At 45.6% G+C, this 24,393-nt stretch overlaps 1 protein-coding gene across 2 annotated transcripts in view; it reads left to right on the plus strand.

Annotated features, from left to right (window-relative positions):
* Positions 1–24,393, plus strand: part of gmds (GDP-mannose 4,6-dehydratase) — a 353,013-nt gene that overhangs the window by 277,774 nt on the left and 50,846 nt on the right. For both annotated transcript variants that reach the window (XM_042322321.1, XM_042322322.1), the window contains 2 exons: positions 12,634–12,752; positions 15,732–15,828. In XM_042322321.1, the coding sequence (XP_042178255.1) occupies positions 12,634–12,752; positions 15,732–15,828 (216 nt within the window). The remainder of the gene's footprint in view (positions 1–12,633; positions 12,753–15,731; positions 15,829–24,393) is intronic.

A 24,393-nucleotide genomic window follows, 5' to 3' on the forward strand; every position in this document is an offset into this window, starting at 1 on the left:
GGCATTCAAATGTCATATTTAGGGTTGCAAAGGGTTGGAATTTTTCTGTTAATTTCAGACATTTTCAGACATTTTCATGGGAAGTTAAGGGGAATTTTGAGGGATTTTGCTTAAATTCATCAAAAAAGTTAGTGAACCATTGTCGTGGGATACACATAAGGCAATTCTAGGTCTTGTGGCATATTTTGGTTAAACTATCCCCAAATTGATGGAATTGCAACACTCTGCATGCACAGTGCACTCTTCCATCACATGTACAGCTGATTCTCAAGATCTTGCACTAATGAGATGCTATTGAGCCCACACTACTACACTGTCTGAGCCAAGGACTACATGCTTTCTGGTAAGTTTTGATTACAATACTGGGTGGGGTGAATATATTTTACATGACATGCATGATTTTTTGTTAACTAGTAAATAGTAGCCTACAGCAAAGTGTGTTTAAATCATTTCTAACTTGTTAACAATTTCTGCTAATTAGTTTTTGCTACCATGTGCGTTTTAGCTTGCTTGAGCCTGATAACTGAGTCTTAATTCACCTGTTTCCATACATGTTTCATTTTAAAACAGGTATCTTACAAAGGAGTTGTTTTATCTAACTACTTAACTATTTATCTGTACATGGAATTGTATTTCAAATCAAATGTATTTATAGAACTATTCTTACATCAGCTGATATATCAAAGTGCTGTACAGAAACCCAGCCTAAAACCCCAAACAGCAAGCAATGCAGGTGTAGAAGCACGGTATATATATATTTTTTTTACAATTATTTTCTAATCTTTACAGGAAAATGCCATGGGCACTATCTGATGTGTGGAGACATTTCACTGCAGCTAATGTAGAATGAAAAGCTGTGTACATTTGCTAATACTGTGCAAAATCATATTTGAAAATTGCAACAAAGATGCAGAATCATCTGGCCAAGTGCATAAAGTTCCCTCAGTGCTCACAACAAGCAACCTCTGAAAAAAGTCCCTCTACTTCTATTCGAGGTGAAAAAGATGACTCAAACACCTTATCGATAGCAACAGCTCATGGTCCTCCTGGAATCAGAAGTTTTTTTTGACTCAATGGGGGAACGTAGTGAGAGAATGTCTTTCTCCTCTCTCTCCTGTCTTTCTGTCCGGTCTCACTCCAGTCTTTCTCCTCTCTCTCCTGTCTTTCTCTCCAGTCTCTCTCCAGTCTTTCTCTCCTGTCTCTCTCCTGTCTTTCTCTCCAGTCTTTCTCCTGTCTTTCTCTCCAGTCTCTCTCCAGTCTTTCTCCTCTCTCCTGTCTTTCTCTCCGGTCTCTCTCCAGTCTTTCTCCTCTCTCTCCTGTCTTTCTCTCCGGTCTCTCTCCAGTCTTTCTCTCCGGTCTCTTTCCTGTCTTTCTCTCTGGTCTCTCTCCAGTCTTTCTCTCCGGTCTCTTTCCTGTCTTTCTCTCCGGTCTCTCTCCAGTCTTTCTCCTCTCTCTCCTGTCTTTCTCTCCGGTCTCTCTCCAGTCTTTCTCCTCTCTCTCCTGTCTTTCTCTCCAGTCTCTCTCCTGTCTTTCTCTCCGGTCTCTCTCCAGTCTTTCTCCTCTCTCTCCTGTCTTTCTCTCCGGTCTCTCTCCAGTCTTTCTCCTCTCTCTCCTGTCTTTCTCTCCAGTCTCTCTCCTGTCTTTCTCTCCGGTCTCTCTCCAGTCTTTCTCCTCTCTCTCCTGTCTTTCTCTCCAGTCTCTCTCCTGTCTTTCTCGCCGGTCTCTCCTGTCTTTCTCTCCGGTCTCTCTCCTGTCTTTCTCTCCGGTCTCTCTCCAGTCTTTCTCCTCTCTCTTCTGTCTTTCTCTCCAGTCTCTCTCCAGTCTTTCTCCTCTCTGTCTCCTGTCTTTTGCCTTCAATCAGAATTGTTCAAAGTAACCTATCTCTGACTGTCTGGTTTGAAAAGCTATATAATTATTATTAAAGAACAGTCAATGATGGTGTTTAGACCTGATCAGTGCTTATGGTGGATCATGGTATGGACTATGTTCTATAGAGGCAATACATCAGAGTGGCTATACATGTATGAATGAGCTTTCTGGGAGACCCACCTGAGGGAGTGGAACCTATACCAAATATGAGGAATTCCTGGAATATCAGCATATCTATTTGATGGTAGAATTTGCCCTCAAAGGGGTTCCTGACTTTTCCATACACTATAAATGACATGGTGTATACATGAAGGGAAGGGGGGATACCTAGTCAGCTGTACAACTGAATGCATTCAACTGAAATGTTGAATCAGAGCGGTGCAGGTATAGAGAGTGGGCTCTGTGTCTCACTGGCTAAACACTGCCTAACATGTTTTTAAACCATTTTAAATGACTCTGTTAGGACTAGGACTAAATATAGAAATATGACATGACTTAGTAGTCATGTAGTGGCTAGGCAGGGTGGCCAAGTCATCATAAAATCAGTTGCTTTGTCCTTTATAATGATCTATTGTATGGATGTTTATTAAAGCTCTGAATTTCTCCAGGTGCTTTGCATATCTACATGGTTACAAGCTCACCTGACACAGCCCTTAGGGTGACAACTGTACTGAGTGAGTGAGTGAGTGAGTGAGTGAGTGAGTGAGTGAGTGAGTGAGTGAGTGAGTGAGTGAGTGAGTGAGTGAGTGAGTGAGTGAGTGAGTGAGTGAGTGAGTGAGTGAGTGAGTGAGTGAGTGAGTGAGTGAGTGAGTGAGTAGGGTGGGTGTGTGGTTTGTGTGTGTATCACTGTTTTTAATCCAGCTAGTTGAGCACGGGAAGAACCACCAGACAAAGAACAACTGTCGGACATGTCCGCTCCACTTTATTCCTCAGTTGGATCACTCACGCACGCACACTCACTCACGCATGCACACTCACGCACGCACACTCACTCACGCATGCACACTCACTCACGCATGCACACTCACTCACGCATGCACACTCACGCATGCACACTCACTCACGCATGCACACTCACTCACGCATGCACACTCACTCACGCATGCACACTCACGCATGCACACTCACTCGCGCATGCACACACACTCACGCATGCACACTCACTCACGCATGCACACACTCATGCATGCACACTCACGCATGCACACTCACTCACGCACACATGTACACTCACTCACGCATGCACACTCACGCATGCACACTCACTCACGCATGCACACTCACTCACGCATGCACACTCACTCACACATGCACACTCACTCACTCACATATGCACACTCACTCACGCATGCACACTCACTCACTCACACATGCACACTCACTCACGCATGCACACGCACACTCACTCACGCATGCACACGCACGCACACTCACTCACGCATGCACACTCACGCACGGACACTCACGCATGCACACGCACGCACACTCACGCACACGCACACTCACGCATGCACACTCACGCATGCACACTCACTCACGCATGCACACTCACGCATGCTCACTCACGCATGCTCACTCACTCACTCATGCACACTCACGCATGCACACTCACTCACGCATGCACACTCACTCACGCATGCACACTCACTCACGCATGCACACTCACTCACGCATGCACACTCACTGACGCATGCACACTCACGCATGCACACTCACTCACGCATGTACACTCACTCACGCATGCACACTCACTCACGCATGCACACTCACTCACTCACGCATGCACACTCACACATGCACACTCACTCACGCATGCACACTCACTCACGCATGCACACTCACTCACTCACGCATGCACACTCACTCACTCACGCATGCACACTCACTCACGCATGCACACTCACTCACTCACGCATGCACACTCACTCACGCATGCACACTCACTCACTCACGCATGCACACTCACGCATGCACACTCACTCACTTACACATGCACACTCACTCACGCATGCACACTCACTCACGCATGCACACTCACTCACTCACGCACATCAAAAACACAGCACTTACTCTTTATCCCATCTTTATTGACTCTTTGTGCCAAATATGCTCATCTTTTCAATACCTTTATGTCACTGAGAACACATTGTCCTGCCAAGACTGGACCAGTCTACTCCTCTCTCCCAGCCCTAGTGTATCACTTCACCCTGGTTCACCTTAGCCTGGTCCCAGATCTCTTTGTGCTGTCTTGCCAATTCCTATGGTCATTGTCACACCAGCAATCATAGGAGTTGGCCAGACTGCACAAACAACTTTGGTCCCAGGCTATGTGTGGGCCTGTGTGAAAACGCTTGATTGACAGCTGCTAATTGCAGTCATGACTCACTCCATTCAGCAGAGAATCTGGTTCCAGACCGGTTTGGATTCAGGACCTAGAGAGTTAGTGAGCATACTATATAGGGACTGCCTCTTGTGCTGGAAATATATGGGAAAGCAGCAATGATTGATGCAGGATACATTTCTGTACAGCATGTAAAGTGCCCTGACTTAGGTAGAATATGAGGTCTTAACCCCCTTCCTACTCACATATGACTTATGCCTGCTGGGGGGGAGCACAGTGTTTCTCTACAGTATACTAGGAGGAGGTTATCAGGCCTGGGTCATATGATATTTCAGCTATTGAGGCCCTGGCTCCATGACTCCATTTTGTAGCTGTAATTTTAATACTATTTGCCTAATCTGGGTACAAGATGGCGGCCGCTGATTGCAGGCGTATCCAGGAAACGGTTGCCATGATGGATGTCGGTCCGCAGGTTCGTGCTGATAACAGTAACGTATGACGTCCATTAGGCTTGAGCTAGAACATGCTTTTAGCTGGCAACGTTGGTAAGAGTGTGTGTGTGTGTGTGTGTGTGTGTGTGTGTGTGTGTGTGTGTGTGTGTGTGTGTGTGTGTGTGTGTGTGTGTGTGTGTGTGTGTGAGTGTGTGTGTGTGTGTGTGTGTGTGTGTGTGCGTGTGTGCGTGCGTGCGTGTGTGAGTGCGTGCGTGTGTCAGTATGAGTGATTTTGTAAAGTTAAGTCTTTAATCTTCGTCTCCTATCAGTAGTTAGGGGTGGAGCTGGCAGGCTGGGGCTGCATGTGTTATGATCCAAGACTTTTCAAAATAACTTTATTGGTACCTAGTGCTCTGGGAAAGGAAATGTAAGGCCCTGGGACAATATTCCTTCATGACAAATGTATGTAAATATGGATTATTTATCACAAAACGGATAGGTTTGAAGTCAATGTCTCAATAATAATACAGACTCTATACGGTTTCAGGTAGATTATAAAGTTATATAGGCCTTCCTTTGCACAGGATCCATTTTCACAGTTGTGAAGTGATAGATACACTCTCCAGAAACCCAGACCCTTAGTGAATGATGTAACTGTGAGTGAGATGACTTTCTGGCAGAGTAAAGTTAGGCAGCAGTAAGGCTGAATACGGGTGTTATGAGATGGGAGAGAGGCCAGCATCTCTCTCCACCACACTGGTGTTATGAGATGGGAGAGAGGCCAGCATCTCTCTCCACCACACTGGTGTTATGAGATGGGAGAGAGGCCAGCATCTCTCTCCACCACACTGGTGTTATGAGATGGGAGAGAGGCCAGCATCTCTCTCCACCACACTGGTGTTATGAGATGGGAGAGAGGCCAGCATCCCTCTCCACCACACTGGTGTTATGAGATGGGAGAGAGGCCAGCATCTCTCTCCACCACACTGGTGTTATGAGATGGGAGAGAGTCTAGCAGTGTGGTGTGTGTGTGGGTGGGTGGGGTGGGTGGGTGGGTGGGTTGGTGTAGATGGGAGGAGTTGTAGAGGGGTGGAGGGGTAGAGGTTTGGCCAGACCTAGGGTGGGTGTAGAGGGGAGGATGTGTAGAGGGGTGGAGGGGTAGAGGTTTGGCTAGAGCTGGGTGGGTGTAGAGGGGAGGAGGTGTAGAGGGGTGGAGGGGTAGAGGTTTGGCCAGAGCTGGGTTGGTGTAGAGGGGAGTTGTAGAGGGGTGGAGGGGTAGAGGTTTGGCCAGACCTAGGGTGGGTGTAGAGGGGAGGAGGTGTAGAGGGGTGGAGGGGTAGAGGTTTGGCCAGAGCTGGGTGGGTGTAGAGGGGAGGAGGTGTAGAGGGGTGGAGGGGTAGAGGTTTGGCCAGAGCTGGGTGGGTGTAGAGGGGTGGAGGTGGAGGTGGAGGGGTAGAGGTTTGGCCAGAGCTAGGGTGGGTGTAGAGGGGAGGAGGTATAGAGGGGTGGAGGGGTAGAGGTTTGGCCAGAGCTAGGGTGGGTGTAGAGGGGTGGAGGTGGAGGGGTAGAGGTTTGGCCAGAGCTAGGGTGGGTGTAGAGGGGAGGAGGTGGAGTTCGGGGAATGGTCAAGTCATGTGCACAGGAAAGAGAGCTCTGTGTGAACCTTACAGCAGTTTATCAGCCAGCTAATGATGCACATCAACCCTGAGAGAGGGGGGGTGGAGGAAGTGGGGAAGGAGACGCAGGCAGGCGTTCACGTTAGCATATTTATTACTTATCCTGGTTTTTAAAAAATGAGTGTACAGCACATCACTCAACTCCTGTAGTAAACATTTTCTCTGGCTGAGAGACACACTGACCTTCATTCCCAAAGTACATCATCACAGACACACACATATAATCATCACACACATTCAGTTCACTCTGTTCTACATTTATCAATAGAGCCCAGAGGGGAAGGAACAGTACTGTGAATTAGCGCTTTCATTTGGATTCAAAATAAGCCACCAGTCAAATGATCAAAAAACTATTACTGCATTGATGTCACTGTGTTTGATACTTTAGTCTTTCCTGTGATAATAATGTCTTCTAGCCACATGCGGATGGAGATTTCTGGTCATTTGGCCACAGTCCCGATTCCTTAAAATGTGGCAGACTTAGTCAGGAACTCGCTTCCTGTTGCTGATGATATTCCCAATCAAACAAGGGTCTGAGTCATTCAACACTGAAATCAATGAATGTGCATTACACACACACACACACACACACACACACACACACACACACACACACACACACACAGTTCACGGAAGAACAGAGAAATTGGACAGAAGCATACCCTGATGTATAGATTAACCAGTCTGTCAATCATACACAGATATTCTCTGATTGGCTGGTCTCTAGTGTGGCAGTCTGGGAAGGCCATTAGGGGTCACAGGGTGAGAGGTCAGGAGTTAGGCTCAGGGGACCTATCAGCCCAGTAGCCAGGTGACCGAAAACGTGCCCCAGACACAGCCGCCTCCGAACCCCAGGGGAATTATGGGTCATGAACATTCCATCATCACCGCTGAGGAGGGACAGTGTTGACACTCAACGTCCCACCTCCCTACACACACATGCATGCACACCTCACAGGGGGCATCTGACACACACACACACACACACATGCATGCACACCTCACAGGGGACATCTGACACACACACACACACAGAGAGAGAGAGAGAGAGAGAACTACTGGGAAACGGCAATGGTTTATTGAGACTGAGCATCTAATACGAGACAGAGACGGTTTAGTCTCTTCTCCAGGTGTGAGTGCATGTGTGGCTGTTATCTCATTCTGGTAGTGACTTATACACCGTGTGGCGGTCTGTTATCTCATTCTGGTCGTGATTTATACACGGTGTGGTGGTCTGTTATCTCATTCTGGTAGTGATTTATACACGGTGTGGCGGTCTGTTATCTCATTCTGGTAGTGATGGTCTGTTATCTCATTCTGGTCGTGATTTATACACGGTGTGGTGGTCTGTTATCTCATTCTGGTAGTGATTTATACATGGTGTGGTGGTCTGTTATCTCATTCTGGTCGTGATCGTCTGTTATCTCATTCTGGTAGTGACTTATACACGGTGTGGTGGTCTGTTATCTCATTCTGGTAGTGATTTATACACGGTGTGGTGGTCTGTTATCTCATTCTGGTAGTGACTTATACACGGTGTGGTGGTCTGTTATCTCATTCTGGTAGTGATTTATACACGGTGTGGCGGTCTGTTATCTCATTCTGGTCGTGATTTATACACGGTGTGGTGGTCTGTTATCTCATTCTGGTAGTGATTTATACATGGTGTGGTGGTCTGTTATCTCATTCTGGTAGTGATTTATACACGGTGTGGTGGTCTGTTATCTCATTCTGGTAGTGATTTATACACGGTGTGGTGGTCTGTTATCTCATTCTGGTAGTGATTTATACACGGTGTGGTGGTCTGTTATCTCATTCTGGTAGTGATGGTCTGTTATCTCATTCTGGTAGTGATTTATACACGGTGTGGCGGTCTGTTATCTCATTCTGGTAGTGATTTATACACGGTGTGGCGGTCTGTTATCTCATTCTGGTAGTGATTTATACACGGTGTGGTGGTCTGTTATCTCATTCTGGTAGTGATGGTCTGTTATCTCATTCTGGTAGTGATTTATACATGGTGTGGCGGTCTGTTATCTCATTCTGGTAGTGATTTATACACGGTGTGGTGGTCTGTTATCTCATTCTGGTAGTGATTTATACACGGTGTGGTGGTCTGTTATCTCATTCTGGTAGTGATTTATACACGGTGTGGTGGTCTGATATCTCATTCTGGTAGTGATTTATACATGGTGTGGTGGTCTGTTATCTCATTCTGGTAGTGATTTATACACGGTGTGGTGGTCTGTTATCTCATTCTGGTAGTGATTTATACACGGTGTGGTGGTCTGTTATCTCATTCTGGTAGTGATTTATACACGGTGTGGTGGTCTGATATCTCATTCTGGTAGTGATGGTCTGTTATCTCATTCTGGTAGTGATTTATACACGGTGTGGCGGTCTGTTATCTCATTCTGGTAGTGATTTATACACAGTGTGGTGGTCTGTTATCTCATTCTGGTAGTGATGGTCTGTTATCTCATTCTGGTAGTGATGGTCTGTTATCTCATTCTGGTAGTGATTTATACATGGTGTGGCGGTCTGTTATCTCATTCTGGTAGTGATTTATACAGTGTGGTGGTCTGTTATCTCATTCTGGTAGTGATGGTCTGTTATCTCATTCTGGTAGTGATTTATACACGGTGTGACGGTCTGTTATCTCATTCTGGTAGTGATTTATACACGGTGTGGCGGTCTGTTATCTCATTCTGGTAGTGATGGTCTGTTATCTCATTCTGGTAGTGATTTATACACGGTGTGGTGGTCTGTTATCTCATTCTGGTAGTGATTTATAAACAGTGTGATGGTCTGTTATCTCATTCTGGTAGTGATGGTCTGTTATCTCATTCTGGTAGTGATTTATACACGGTGTGACGGTCTGTTATCTCATTCTGGTAGTGATGGTCTGTTATCTCATTCTGGTAGTGATTTATACATGGTGTGGTGGTCTGTTATCTCATTCTGGTAGTGATTTATACACGGTGTGGCGGTCTGTTATCTCATTCTGGTAGTGATTTATACACGGTGTGGCGGTCTGTTATCTTATTCTGGTAGTGATTTATACACGGTGTGGTGGTCTGTTATCTCATTCTGGTAGTGATTTATACACGGTGTGGCGGTCTGTTATCTCATACTGGTAGTGATTTATACACGGTGTGGCGGTCTGTTATCTCATTCTGGTAGTGATTTATACACGGTGTGGTGGTCTGTTATCTCATTCTGGTAGTGATTTATACACGGTGTGGTGGTCTGTTATCTCATTCTGGTAGTGATTTATACACGGTGTGGTGGTCTGTTATCTCATTCTGGTAGTGATGGTCTGTTATCTCATTCTGGTAGTGATTTATACACGGTGTGGTGGTCTGTTATCTCATTCTGGTAGTGATTTATACACGGTGTGGTGGTCTGTTATCTCATTCTGGTAGTGATTTATACACGGTGTGGCGGTCTGTTATCTCATTCTGGTAGTGATGGTCTGTTATCTCATTCTGGTAGTGATGGTCTGTTATCTCATTCTGGTAGTGATGTTCTGTTATCTCATTCTGGTAGTGATGGTCTGTTATCTCATTCTGATAGTGATGGTCTGTTATCTCATTCTGGTAGTGATGGTCTGTTATCTCATTCTGGTAGTGATTTATACACGGTGTGGCGGTCTGTTATCTCATTCTGGTAGTGATTTATACACGGTGTGGTCGTCTGTTATCTCATTCTGGTAGTGATGGTCTGTTATCTCATTCTGGTAGTGATGTTCTGTTATCTCATTCTGGTAGTGATGGTCTGTTATCTCATTCTGGTAGTGATGTTCTGTTATCTCATTCTGGTAGTGATGGTCTGTTATCTCATTCTGATAGTGATGGTCTGTTATCTCATTCTGGTAGTGATGGTCTGTTATCTCATTCTGGTAGTGATTTATACACGGTGTGGCGGTCTGTTATCTCATTCTGGTAGTGATTTATACACGGTGTGGCGGTCTGTTATCTCATTCTGGTAGTGATTTATACACGGTGTGGTGGTCTGTTATCTCATTCTGGTAGTGATTTATACACGGTGTGGTGGTCTGTTATCTCATTCTGGTAGTGATTTATACACGGTGTGGCGGTCTGTTATCTCATTCTGGTAGTGATTTATACACGGTGTGGCGGTCTGTTATCTCATTCTGGTAGTGATGGTCTGTTATCTCATTCTGGTAGTGATGGTCTGTTATCTCATTCTGGTAGTGATGGTCTGTTATCTCATTCTGGTAGTGATTTATACACGGTGTGACGGTCTGTTATCTCATTCTGGTAGTGATTTATACACGGTGTGACGGTCTGTTATCTCATTCTGGTAGTGATGGTCTGTTATCTCATTCTGGTAGTGATTTATACACGGTGTGGCGGTCTGTTATCTCATTCTGGTAGTGATGGTCTGTTATCTCATTCTGGTAGTGATGTTCTGTTATCTCATTCTGGTAGTGATGGTCTGTTATCTCATTCTGGTAGTGATGGTCTGTTATCTCATTCTGGTAGTGATGGTCTGTTATCTCATTCTGGTAGTGATGGTCTGTTATCTCATTCTGGTAGTGATGGTCTGTTATCTCATTCTGGTAGTGATGGTCTGTTATCTCATTCTGGTAGTGATGGTCTGTTATCTCATTCTGGTAGTGATTTATACACGGTGTGGCGGTCTGTTATCTCATTCTGGTAGTGATGGTCTGTTATCTCATTCTGATAGTGATGGTCTGTTATCTCATTCTGGTAGTGATGGTCTGTTATCTCATTCTGGTAGTGATTTATACACGGTGTGATGGTCTGTTATCTCATTCTGGTAGTGATTTATACACGGTGTGGTGGTCTGTTATCTCATTCTGGTAGTGATTTATACACGGTGTGGCGGTCTGTTATCTCATTCTGGTAGTGATGGTCTGTTATCTCATTCTGGTAGTGATTTATACACGGTGTGGTGGTCTGTTATCTCATTCTGGTAGTGATGGTCTGTTATCTCATTCTGGTAGTGATTTATACACGGTGTGGCGGTCTGTTATCTCATTCTGGTAGTGATGGTCTGTTATCTCATTCTGGTAGTGATTTATACATGGTGTGAGAATTTGAGCAGAGGGAGAAGAGATCAAATGTGTGGAGCGAGACGGCCAACTGCTGCTGTGTCCAACTGCACCGCATTAAACGTGCTGATGGGCTTATTACACACACACACACACACACACACACAGCTACAGCCCATAAAGCATGCTGATGTGCTCTTCAGAGAGCTGTGTTGAGTGGAGAAACAGAGAGATGCAGGAGTGTTAGTCAGCTAAGTAGGAATCTGGACCCACACCAGCCAACTATAGCCACTCACACACACATACCTACAGTACCTAGTCTACCGTCTGGAATTCAGCTCTAAGCATCAGGAATCAGAGGAATCTCACTGAATTTCTGAAGGGTGTGTGTGAATACATCAGTCCGTCCGTCCGTGTGTGCATATTTTGCGTGTGTGTGTGTGTTTCTCCCTCCCTGTAATCAGGGTGGACGTGTTAGGGGTCAACTGATCTGACCTCTTGGCTCAAGTTCACCATAAATATTATGGAATCATCATCTGTATAGACCCTCTCTGACTGTCTCTCAAATGGCACCCTATTCCCTTTATAGTGCACTACTACCCATAGGCCCTGGTCAAAAATAGTTCACTATAAAGGTAAAGGTATAAAGGTAATAGAGTGCCATTTGGGATGCACTTCTGACTGTTTAATATAGTGCAGCGAAAGTGTGTTTGAATGATAAAATACTATGTGAGAGTGTGTGTGCCAGTGCAAAGGGCCTCTGGGAGCTCTCTCTCCTCCTTTCCCACGGTACGTGCCCCATGAGCCTTTGCAGTGACGTCAGGACAGAGGTATGGTTGGTGCGGACGCCCCTCTCTGAGGTCACAGGTTCACTTCCTTTCTGTCAGATACAGGAACATGTTGGTTCTACTCCAATCTGTGTGACCAATCACGTGTCACTCTCTGTTTGTCTCTGATCTAGCAGTGATTTGTTTAACCTCTCCTCCCTCTCTCTCCCTCTCTCTCTTTCTCTCTCCCTTTCTCTCTATCTCTCTCTCCCTCCCCCTCTCTATCTCTCTCTCCCTATCTCTCTCTCTCCCCATCTCCATCTCTCTCCCTCTCTCTCTCTCTCTCTCTCTCTCTCTCTCTCTCTCTCTCTCTCTCTCTCTCTCTCTCTCTCCCCCTCTCTCTCCCCTCTCTCCTCTCCCCCTCTCTCTCTCTCTCTCCATCTCTCTCTCTCTCCCCATCTCTCTCTCTCTCCATCTCTCTCTCACTCTCTCTCTCTTTCTCTCTCAGGCTATGTGGCTGATGCTTCAGCAGGAGGAGCCAGAGGACCTTGTCATAGCGACGGGGGAGGTCCATAGTGTCAGGGAGTTTGTGGAGAAGTCCTTCAAACATGTGGGCAAGACCATTGTGTGAGTATATTCACACACACACACATGCATGCACACACATACTCACACATCAATCGTCAGAGATGTACGAAGTCAGACAGACACACCTGCGAATGTAATATGTGTGTATACATTCACACCATCTTGTAGTACAGGTAGATCATTCAGACAGAGATGTTGTAGTACAGGTAGATCATTCAGACAGAGATGATGTAGTACAGGTAGATCATTCAGACAGAGATGTTGTAGTACAGGTAGATCATTCAGACAGAGATGTTGTAGTACAGGTAGATCATTCAGACAGAGATGTTGTAGTACAGGTAGATCATTCAGACAGAGATGTTGTAGTACAGGTAGATCATTCTTACAGAGATGTTGTAGTACAGGTAGATCATTCAGACAGAGATGTTGTAGTACAGGTAGATCATTCAGACAGAGATGTAGTACAGGTAGATCATTCAGACAGAGATGTTGTAGTACAGACAGATCATTCAGACAGAGATGTTGTAGTACAGGTAGATCATTCAGACAGAGATGTTGTAGTACAGACAGATCATTCAGACTGAGATGTTGTAGTACAGACAGATCATTCAGACAGAGATGTTGTAGTACAGACAGATCATTCAGACAGAGATGTTGTAGTACAGGTAGATCATTCAGACAGAGATGTTGTAGTACAGGTAGATCATTCAGACAAAGATGTTGTAGTACAGACAGAGATCACTCCCTCCATTCCTCCTCCTCTCTTTCTCTCCCTCCATTCATCCCCCTCTCTTTGTCTCCCTCCATTCCTATTTCTCTCCCTCCATTCCTCCCCCTCTCTTTGTCTCCCTCCATTCCTCCCCCTCTCTTTGTCTCCCTCCATTCCCCCCTCTCTTTGTCTCCCTCCATTCCCTCCCCCCTCTTGTCTCCCTCCATTCCTCCCCCTCTCTTTGTCTCCCTCCATTCCCCCCCCTCTCTTTCTCTCCCTCCATTCCCCCCTCCCCCTCTCTTTCTCTCCCTCCATTCCTCTCTCTTTCTCTCCCTCCATTCCTCCCCCTCTCTTTGTCTCCCTCCATTCCTCCCCCTCTCTTTGTCTCCCTCCATTCCTCCCCCTCTCTTTGTCTCCCTCCATTCCTCCCCCTCTCTTTCTCTCCCTCCATTCCTCCCCCCTCTCTTTCTCTCCCTCCATTCTTCCTCCCCTCTCTTTGTCTCCCTCCATTCCTCCCCCTCTCTTTCTCTCCCTCCATTCCTCCCCCTCTCTTTCTCTCCCTCCATTCCTCCCCCTCTCTTTGTCTCCCTCCATTCCTCCCCTCTTTCTCTCCCTCCATTCCTCCCCCTCTCTTTGTCTCCCTCCATTCTTCCCCCTCTCTTTGTCTCCCTCCATTCCTCCCCTCTCTTTGTCTCCCTCCATTTGTCTTTGTCTCCCTCCATTCCTCCCCCTCTCTTTGTCTCCCTCCATTCCTCCCCCCTCTCTTTCTCTCCCTCCATTCCTCCCCCCCTCTCTTTGTCTCCCTCCATTCCTCCCTCTCTTTCTCTCCCTCCATCCCCTCCTCCCCCTCTCTTTGTCTCCCTCCATTCCTCCCCCTCTCCCCTCTCTTTCTCTCCCTCCATTCCCTCCCCTCTCTCTTTCTCTCCCTCCATTCCTCCCCCTCTCTTTCTCTCCCTCCATTCCTCCCCCTCTCTTTCTCTCCCTCCATTCCTCCCCCTCTCTTTCTCTCCCTCCATTCCTCCCCCTCTCTTTCTCTCCCTCCATTCCTCCCCCTCTCTTTCTCTCCCTCCATTCCTCCCCCTCTCTTTCTCTCCCTCCATTCCTCTCTCTTTCTCTCCCTCCATTCCTCCCCCTCTCTTTGTCTCCCTCCATTCCTCCCCCTCTCTGTGTCTCCCTCCATTCCTCCCCTCTCTTTGTCTCCCTCCATTCCTCCCCCCTCTCTTTCTCTCCCTCCATTCCTCCCCCTCTCTTTCTCTCCCTCCATTCTTCTCCCCCTCTCTTTGTCTCCCTCCATTCCTCCCCCTCTCTTTCTCTCCCTCCATTCCTCCCCCTCTCTTTCTCTCCCTCCATTCCTCCCCCTCTCTTTGTCTCCATTCAATCCCCCTCTTTCTCTCCCTCCATTCCTCCCCCTCTCTTTGTCTCCCTCCATTCCTCCCCCTCTCTTTGTCTCCCTCCATTCTTCCCCCTCTCTTTGTCTCCCTCCATTCCTCCCCCTCCCCCTCTTTCTCTCCCTCCATTCCTCCCCCTCTCTTTCTCTCCCTCCATTCTCTCTTTGTCTCCCTCCATTCCCTCTCTTTCTCTCCCTCCATTCCTCCCCCTCTCTTTGTCTCCCTCCATTCCTCCCTCTCTCTTTCTCTCCCTCCATTCCTCCCCCTCTCTTTGTCTCCCTCCATTCCTCCCCCCTCCTCTCTTTCTCTCCCTCCATTCCTCTTTCCCCTCTCTTTCTCTCCCTCCATTCCTCCCCCTCTCTTTGTCTCCCTCCATTCCTCCCCCTCCCCATTCTCCCCTCTCTTTCTCTCCCTCCATTCCTCCTCCCCCCTCTCTTTCTCTCCCTCCATTCCTCTCTCTTTGTCTCCCTCCATTCCATTCCTCCCCCTCTCTTTCTCTCCCTCCATTCCTCCCCCTCTCTTTGTCTCCCTCCATTTGTCTTTGTCTCCCTCCATTCCTCCCCCTCTCTTTGTCTCCCTCCATTCTTTGTCTCCCCCTCTCTTTCTCTCCCTCCATTCCTTCTCTCTTTCTCTCCCCTCCATTCCTCCCCCTCTCTTTGTCTCCCTCCATTCCTCCCCCCCTCTCTTTCTCTCCCTCCATTCCTCCCCTCTCTTTCTCTCCCTCCATTCCTCCCCCTCTCTTTCTCTCCCTCCATTCCTCCCCTCTCTCTCTCAATCTATTTCTCTCCCTCCATTACTCCTCTTCATCTTTCTATCTCTTATTCTCACTTTATCTCTTATTCCATTCTTCTCTCTCTCTCTCTCTCTCTCTCTCTCTCTCTCTCTCTCTCTCTCTCTCTCTCTCTCAATCTGTCTCTCCAGGTGGGAGGGGAAAGATGAGAACGAGGTTGGTCGTTGCCAGGAGACAGGGGTGATTCATGTGAAGGTGGACTCCAAGTACTACCGTCCTACTGAAGTGGTGAGTCGTGTGCGTGTGCGTGTGTGTGTGTGCGTGTGTGTGTGTGTGTGTGTGTGTGTGTGTGTGTGTGTGTGTGTGTGTGTGTGTGTGTGTGTGTGTGTGTGTGTGTGTGTGTGTGTGTGTGTGTGTGTGTGTGTGTGTCTCATGTTTAGGGTGCAGGCCTGCAGCTGCGTACAGCTGAGCTGTCTGTGTTTAGGGGGGATGCCTGACAGCTCAGTTTAAAACACCAGGTACCTGACCTGTCTCACGTTTAGGGTCCTTCTATAGAGCAGGCCTCCGACAGCTCAGTTTAAAACAACAGGTACAGCTGAGCTGTCTCATATTTAGGGTCCTTCTATAGAGCAGGCCTCCGACAGCTCAGTTTAAAACAACAGGTACAGCTGAGCTGTCTCATGTTTAGGGTCCTTCTATAGAGCAGGCCTCCGACAGCTCAGTTTAAAACAACAGGTACAGCTGAGCTGTCTCATGTTTAGGGTCCTTCTATAGAGCAGGCCTCCGACAGCTCAGTTTAAAACAACAGGTACAGCTGAGCTGTCTCATGTTTAGGGTCCTTCTATAGAGCAGGCCTCCGACAGCTCAGTTTAAAACAACAGGTACAGCTGAGCTGTCTCATGTTTAGGGTCCTTCTATAGAGCAGGCCTCCGACAGCTCAGTTTAAAACAACAGGTACAGCTGAGCTGTCTCATGTTTAGGGTCCTTCTATAGAGCAGGCCTCCGACAGCTCAGTTTAAAACAACAGGTACAGCTGAGCTGTCTCATGTTTAGGGTCCTTCTATAGAGCAGGCCTCCGACAGCTCAGTTTAAAACAACAGGTACAGCTGAGCTGTCTCATGTTTAGGGTCCTTCTATAGAGCAGGCCTCCGACAGCTCAGTTTAAAACAACAGGTACAGCTGAGCTGTCTCATGTTTAGGGTCCTTCTATAGAGCAGGCCTCCGACAGCTCAGTTTAAAACAACAGGTACAGCTGAGCTGTCTCATGTTTAGGGTCCTTCTATAGAGCAGGCCTCCGACAGCTCAGTTTAAAACAACAGGTACAGCTGAGCTGTCTCATGTTTAGGGTCCTTCTATAGAGCAGGCCTCCGACAGCTCAGTTTAAAACACAGGTACAGCTGAGCTGTCTCATGTTTAGGGTCCTTCTATAGAGCAGGCCTCCGACAGCTCAGTTTAAAACAACAGGTACAGCTGAGCTGTCTGATGGGGTGTGTGACTTTGTTTCAGTCCATCTACGGGTCTTTTGTGATTATAATGTTACAGACAGAGAAATGCAGGGAGTGAACAGTATGGGATGTTTGTATCATGCTCATAGCCTGATATTCCCTTTAATACATGACTGAAGGTTGTTATTCTTTCAACACATGATTTCCTGCTCCCCTTTAATAGAATTATAATATCACTGTTTACTGTTCTGCTCTCCGGGGATTGTGTGTGGGACCATATAGTTATCAGCCTTAACATGATCAGTAGACATCTGTAGGTCCAGCTCCCCCTCTCTCTTATTGTGTTGCTTTCTTAACAGCTGGAAATAGCTGGTTGTCTTCTCTGAAGGTAATGAATATCCTGTCAATACATGCTGAAAGTCAAGTCATATTGAGACACGCAACACTCTACGGTTGTGGTCTTATTACATGTGTACTGTGAGTTAGATTTATTCCTTATTTTATTGATCAGTTTGCGGCAGGTCTTTCTGTGTTGAGTGAAGAACCGTCTCAGAGTCTGTAAGATGAACTGTGTTGAGAGAGAGAGCGAGGGGGAGGGTGATATCCAAAAGGGGGGAGAGCTAGACATGGAGATAAAGAGATCCCTCTGTCATCACTGTGCCCAGTGGGGGTCCGGGGGTTCCCCTGGGGGCGTGTAGCATTGCCCCAGGGTGTTTGGGACAGGATTAGGGTAGTGTTTAAACTGCAGGACCCTCTGAACTATGAGATGTCCCTGGAGGATTAGGACCCAGTTGAGTGATGCTGCAGGATTATAGAGGAATCACTGGTGACTGATGGATGGGATGGACTTCCACACACACCTGGGGATGAAGTACTCTGTCTGGGGAGAGAAAGTAAATGCTGGAGGGAACCACTGTCTGTCCTCTCTCTTATAGAAGGAGATGAAATAGGAGCAGGACGTTTAGTTAGTTATGATGTAAAACAGACTGGTTGAACTGGGTAGAGAAAGTTTACACTTGGACACATGATCACAGAGATCCAGGGGGGTGAGGAGAGGAAGAGAGGGGAATTGTACAGTTTGAGGATTCTTGATTATTTGCACTCTTGCTCTCTTGCTCTCCTTGTCTCTGTGGGTGTCTTTTCACTCTCTCTCCCTCCCCTCAGTAACTCCAGGTGAAAGCAGGCAGGTTATAAGAGTATTTAAAGAGAAAGAGGAGAGAATGAGGAGCATTTAGCCTCTGACCCCTGAGACAGGAAGTGTGTTTGACACTGCTCCTGCGGCTTAGCATTGTTCCCCTGTTCAACTGGAAGTACCTGTCATCGTGTGTGTGTGTGTGTGTGTGTGTGTGTGTGTGTGTGTGTGTGTGTGTGTGTGTGTGTGTGTGTGTGTGTGTGTGTGTGTGTGTGTGTGTGTGTGTGTGTGTGTGTGTGTGTACATGCGTGTGAGAGCATGTATCAAGGGTCAGGATACAATACTCAGTCAAACAAGAATGTGATTGAAAAAGTGACTAGCACTGCTAAGTTATTCACACCACTTGACTTTTTCCACATTTTGTTGTGTTACAGCCTGAATTTAAAATGTATTAATTTAGATTTTGTGTCACTTGGCTAAAACACAATACCCCATAATGTCAACGTGGAATAATGTTCTTAGACATTTTTACCAATTAATTAAAAATGAAAAGCTGAAATGTCTTGAGTCAATCAGTATTCAACCCCTTTGTTATAGCAAGAATACATAAGTTCAGGAGTAAAAATGTGCTTAATAAGTCACAAAATAAGTACCACACATACAATTATCTGTAAGGTCGAACAGTGAATTTCAAACACAGATTAAGCCATAAATACCAGGTATGTTTTCCTATGCCTCGCAAAGACAGGCACCTATTGGTAGATGGGTAAAAAAGAATAATAAAGCAGACAATGAATATCCCTTTAAGCATGGTGAAGTTATTAATTACACTTTGGATGGTGTGTCAATACACCCAGTCACTACAAAGCTACAGGTGTTCTTCTTAACTCAGTTACCAGAGAGGAAGGAAACTGCTCAGGGATTTCACCATGAGGCCAATGGTGACTTTAAAACAGATACAGAGTTTAAAGGCAGTGATGGGAGAAAACTGAGGATGGAACAACAACATTGTAGTTACTCCACAATACTAACCTAAATGACAGAGGGAAAAGAAGGAAGCCTGTACAGAATACAAATATTCCAAAACATGTATCCTGTTTGCAATAAGGCACTAGAGTAAACCTGCAAAAAATCTGGCAAAGAAATTAACTTTATGTCCTGAATACAAAGCAGTATGTTTAGGTTAAATCCAACACATCACTGAGTACCAGTCTTCATATTTTCAAGCATGGTGGTGGCTGCATCATGTTATGGCTATGGTTGTCATCGGCAAGGACTAGGTATTGTTTTGGGATAAAATAAATTGAATAGAGCTAAGCACAGGCAAAATCCTAGAGGAAAACCTGGTTGTCTGCTTTCCACCAGACACTGTGAGATTAATTCACCTTTCAGCAGGACAATAACCTAAAACACAAGGCCAAATATATGCTGGAGTTGCTTACCAAGATGACATTGAATGTTCATGAGAGGCCTAGTTTCAGTTTTGACATAAATCGTCTTGAAAATGTATGGCAAGACTTTGAATGTGAATTATAATTGAATTATAATTTGAATGTGAATTTTAATTCACTTTGACAGTGAATTATAAGTGAAATCATCTCTCTATAAACAATTGTTGGAAAAATGACTTGTGTCATGCACAAAGTAGATGTCCTAACTGACTTGCCAAAACTATAGTTTGTTAACAAGAAATGTGTGGAGTGGTTGAAACATGAGTTTTAATGACTCCAACCTAAGTGTATGTAAACTTCCGACTTCAACTGTATATATATTTCACTTATAATTGACTGTATCGCAATTCCAGTGGATCAGAAGTTTTTTTATTTATTTTTTATTTCACCTTTATTTAACCAGGTAGGCTAGTTGAGAACAAGTTCTCATTTGCAACTGCGACCTGGCCAAGATAAAGCATAGCAGTGTGAGCAGACAACACAGAGTTACACATGGAATAAACAATTAACAAGTCAATAACACAGTAGAAAACAAAGGGGGGAGTCTATATACAATGTGTGCAAAAGGCATGAGGAGGTAGGCGAATAATTACAATTTTGCAGATTAACACTGGAGTGATAAATGATCAGATGGTCATGTACAGGTAGAGATATTGGTGTGCAAAAGAGCAAGTAAATAAATAAAAACAGTATGGGGATGAGGTAGGTGAAAATGGGTGGGCTATTTACCAATAGACTATGTACAGCAGCAGCGATCGGTTAGCTGCTCAGATAGCTGATGTTTGAAGTTGGTGAGGGAGATAAAAGTCTCCAACTTCAGCGATTTTTGCAATTCGTTCCAGTCACAGGCAGCAGAGTACTGGAACGAAAGGCGGCCAAATGAGGTGTTGGCTTTAGGGATGATCAGTGAGATACACCTGCTGGAGCGCGTGCTACGGATGGGTGTTGCCATCGTGACCAGTGAACTGAGATAAGGCGGAGCTTTACCTAGCATGGACTTGTAGATGACCTGGAGCCAGTGGGTCTGGCGACGAATATGTAATGAGGGCCAGCCGACTAGAGCATACAGGTCGCAGTGGTGGGTGGTATAAGGTGCTTTAGTGACAAAACGGATGGCACTGTGATAGACTGCATCCAGTTTGCTGAGTAGAGTGTTGGAAACCATTTTGTAGATGACATCGCCGAAGTCGAGGATCGGTAGGATAGTCAGTTTTACTAGGGTAAGCTTGGCGGCGTGAGTGAAGGAGGCTTTGTTGCGGAATAGAAAGCCGACTCTTGATTTGATTTTCGATTGGAGATGTTTGATATGAGTCTGGAAGGAGAGTTTGCAGTCTAGCCAGACACCTAGGTACTTATAGATGTCCACATATTCAAGGTCGGAACCATCCAGGGTGGTGATGCTAGTCGGGCATGCGGGTGCAGGCAGCGATCGGTTGAAAAGCATGCATTTGGTTTTACTAGCGTTTAAGAGCAGTTGGAGGCCACGGAAGGAGTGTTGTATGGCATTGAAGCTTGTTTGGAGGTTAGATAGCACAGTGTCCAATGACGGGCCGAAAGTATATAGAATGGTGTCGTCTGCGTAGAGGTGGATCATGGAATCGCCCGCAGCAAGAGCAACATCATTGATATATACAGAGAAAAGAGTCGGCCCGAGAATTGAACCCTGTGGCACCCCCATAGAGACTGCCAGAGGACCGGACAGCATGCCCTCCGATTTGACACACTGAACTCTGTCTGCAAAGTAATTGGTGAACCAGGCAAGGCAGTCATCCGAAAAACCGAGGCTACTGAGTCTGCCGATAAGAATATGGTGATTGACAGAGTCGAATGCTTTGGCAAGGTCAATGAAGACGGCTGCACAGTACTGTCTTTTATCGATGGCGGTTATGATATCGTTTAGTACCTTGAGTGTTGCTGAGGTGCACCCGTGACCGGCTCGGAAACCAGATTGCACAGCGGAGAAGGTACGGTGGGATTCGAGATGGTCAGTGACCTGTTTGTTGACTTGGCTTTCGAAGACCTTAGATAGGCAGGCTACATACACTAAGTTGACTGTGCCTTTAAACAGCTTGGAAAATTCCAGAAGATTATGTCATGACTTTAGAAGCTTCTGATTGGCTAATTGACATCAGTTGAGTCAATTGGAGGTGTACCTGTGGATGTATTTCAAGGCCTACCTTCAAGCCCAGTGCCTCTTTGCTTGACATCATGGGAAAATCGAAAGAAATCAGCCAAGACCTCAGAAAAAAAATTGTAGACCTCCACAAGTCTGGTTCATCCTTGGGAGCAATTTTCAAATGCCTGAAGGTACCACGTTCATCTGTACAAACAATAGTAGGCAAGTATAAACACCATGGGACCACGCAGCCGTCATACCACTCAGGTAGGAGACTCGTTCTGTCTCCTAGAGATTAATGTACCTTGGTGCGAAAAGTACAAATCAATCCCAGAACAACAGCAAAGGACCTTGTGAAGATGCTGGAGGAAATGGGTACACAAGTATCTATATCCACAGTAAAACAAGTCCTATATCGACATAACCTGAAAGGCCGCTCAGCAAGCAAGAAGCCATATGCATATCCTATCTTCTGGGCCTGAGTAGACGGCAGTTTGATTTGGGCACGCTTTTCATCCAAAATTCCAAATGCTGCCCCCTACCCTAGAGAAGTTAATAAGAAATTTGTGGAGTGGTTGAAAAACGAGTTTTAATGACCAACCTAAGTGTATGTAAACTTCCGACTTCAACTGTATACTGTATGTGAGTGTGTCTGTAACATATTTATATACTGTATGTGAGTGTGTCTGTAACATATTTATATACTGTATGTGAGTGTGTCTGTAACATATTTATATACTGTATGTGAGTGTGTCTGTAACATATTTATATACTGTATGTGAGTGTGTCTGTAACATATTTATATACTGTATCTGAGTGTGTCCCCAGGCTGTGTGTTAATGTGTGTCTGACATGAGCTCATAATTCGTCTCTCCAGCCCCTTGGGACAGCGGAGGGGAGATGTAGATAAGGGGAAGGATGCACAGAGGGAGGGAGCAGGTGTGTTCAGGTCTGGTGGTGTTGTCGAGGGTGACTGATACATGTACCGTAGAGAGAATGCTGGCCCATGTTGTCTTCAATTCTTCCCACAATTGTGTCAAGTTGGCTGGATGTCTTTTGTGTGGTGGACTGTTCTTGATACACACAGGAAACTCTAGAGCGTGAAGAACCCAGCAACGTTGCAGTTCTTGACATAAACCGGTACACCTGGCATTTACTACCATACCCTGTTCAAATGAACTTCCATTTCTTGATTTGCCCATTCACCCTCTAAATGGCATACGTACACTATCCATGTCTCAAGGCTTAAAAATCCTTCTTTAACCCGTCTCCTCCTCTCCATTTACACTGATTGAAGTGGATTCACCTTGTCAGTCTGTCATGGAAAGAGCAGGTGTTCTTAATGTTTTCTATATTCAGTGTATATGTGAAATTGAAGGTAGTGTGGTTAGTTAGGGAGTATAGCCTAGCCCTTGATATTTGCTGATAGGTCCATTTAAAACCGTAAAATGGTTAGAAGTCATTCTGTGTGGAATAAGAGAGAGTTTCTTTGTTTGGCTGTACATGTTCGTTGACTCTCAGCCAAACTGCCTGAACCATAAACTGTAGTCTACCCACTGCTATCTGTTAACCTTTAATTCAGGTGATGGAGCTGTCATTCACTCTGGGCTTTCTCCATCACAGTACAAGACACAGCTAGTCCCAGTGGTTGGTTCAGATTGAGCTCAGACAAACAGTCTAGAGTACAGGACAGTGTACTGGTGTTCAGGTGGGGTTTATTTTTGTGCTCATCGCTTAATGGTTTGTGTTTTATATTTCTGGTTGTCATGGAGATGCTATTTAAGTGGTGTGTGCTGTTTATTTCTGTTGGATGTGATTGTTAATGACAACTATGATAAGGCCTCTGATGGGTGGACAGAGAATTGGAGGTTAGGGTAAGAAAGTCACAGCTGATGAGATTCTCACTTGTTTGTCTCTGCAGAAATGGAGATAAGAGAAGGTTTAGGGTTAGTTGGAATACTGTGAACATTGTGTCTGTATGAGTGTATCAAAAATACTTTGTGTGTGTGTGTTTGCGTGCGTGTGTGTGTTAATGCATCATATTTCCAGGTTCATGTGTCGCTGTGGGCATAAACTGCTGTGTGGTGATTGACAGCTCAGCTCTGTGGTTTGCCTCAAGGCCCTCAGGCAGATGGGGGAGGGATGAGGGGGGTGATAAATGGGAAGTTGTCTCCTTTTCTCTCGGTCTGTATTTTTCTACAATTCAATGTCAATTCAAGGGGCTTTATTGGCATGGGAAGCATATGTTTACATTGCCAAAGCAAGTGAAATAGATAAACAAAAGTAAAATAAACAATACAAATGTGCAGTAAACATTTCACTCACAAAGGTTCCCAAGGTATAAAGACATTTCAAATGTATTATTATGTCTATATACAGTGTTGTAATGATGTGTAAATAGTTGAAGTACAAAAGGGAAAATAAATAAACATAAATATGGGTTGTATTTACAATGGTGTTTGTTCTTCACTGGTTGCCCTTTTCTTTGGGCAACAGGTTAAAAATCTTGCTGCTGTGATTGCACACTAGAGCTCGACCGATTAATTGGAATGTAATTTCAAGTTTTCATAACAATCGGAAATTGGTATTTTTGGGCGCCGATTTGCCAATTTTTTATATATATTTTTTTTTTAATTTAACCTTTATTTAACTAGACAAGTCAGTTAAAAACACATTCTTATTTTCAATGACGGCCTAGGAACAGTGGGT

This window comes from Oncorhynchus tshawytscha, linkage group LG05 (genome assembly GCF_018296145.1).
Source record: "Oncorhynchus tshawytscha isolate Ot180627B linkage group LG05, Otsh_v2.0, whole genome shotgun sequence".
Taxonomy (NCBI): domain Eukaryota; kingdom Metazoa; phylum Chordata; class Actinopteri; order Salmoniformes; family Salmonidae; genus Oncorhynchus; species Oncorhynchus tshawytscha.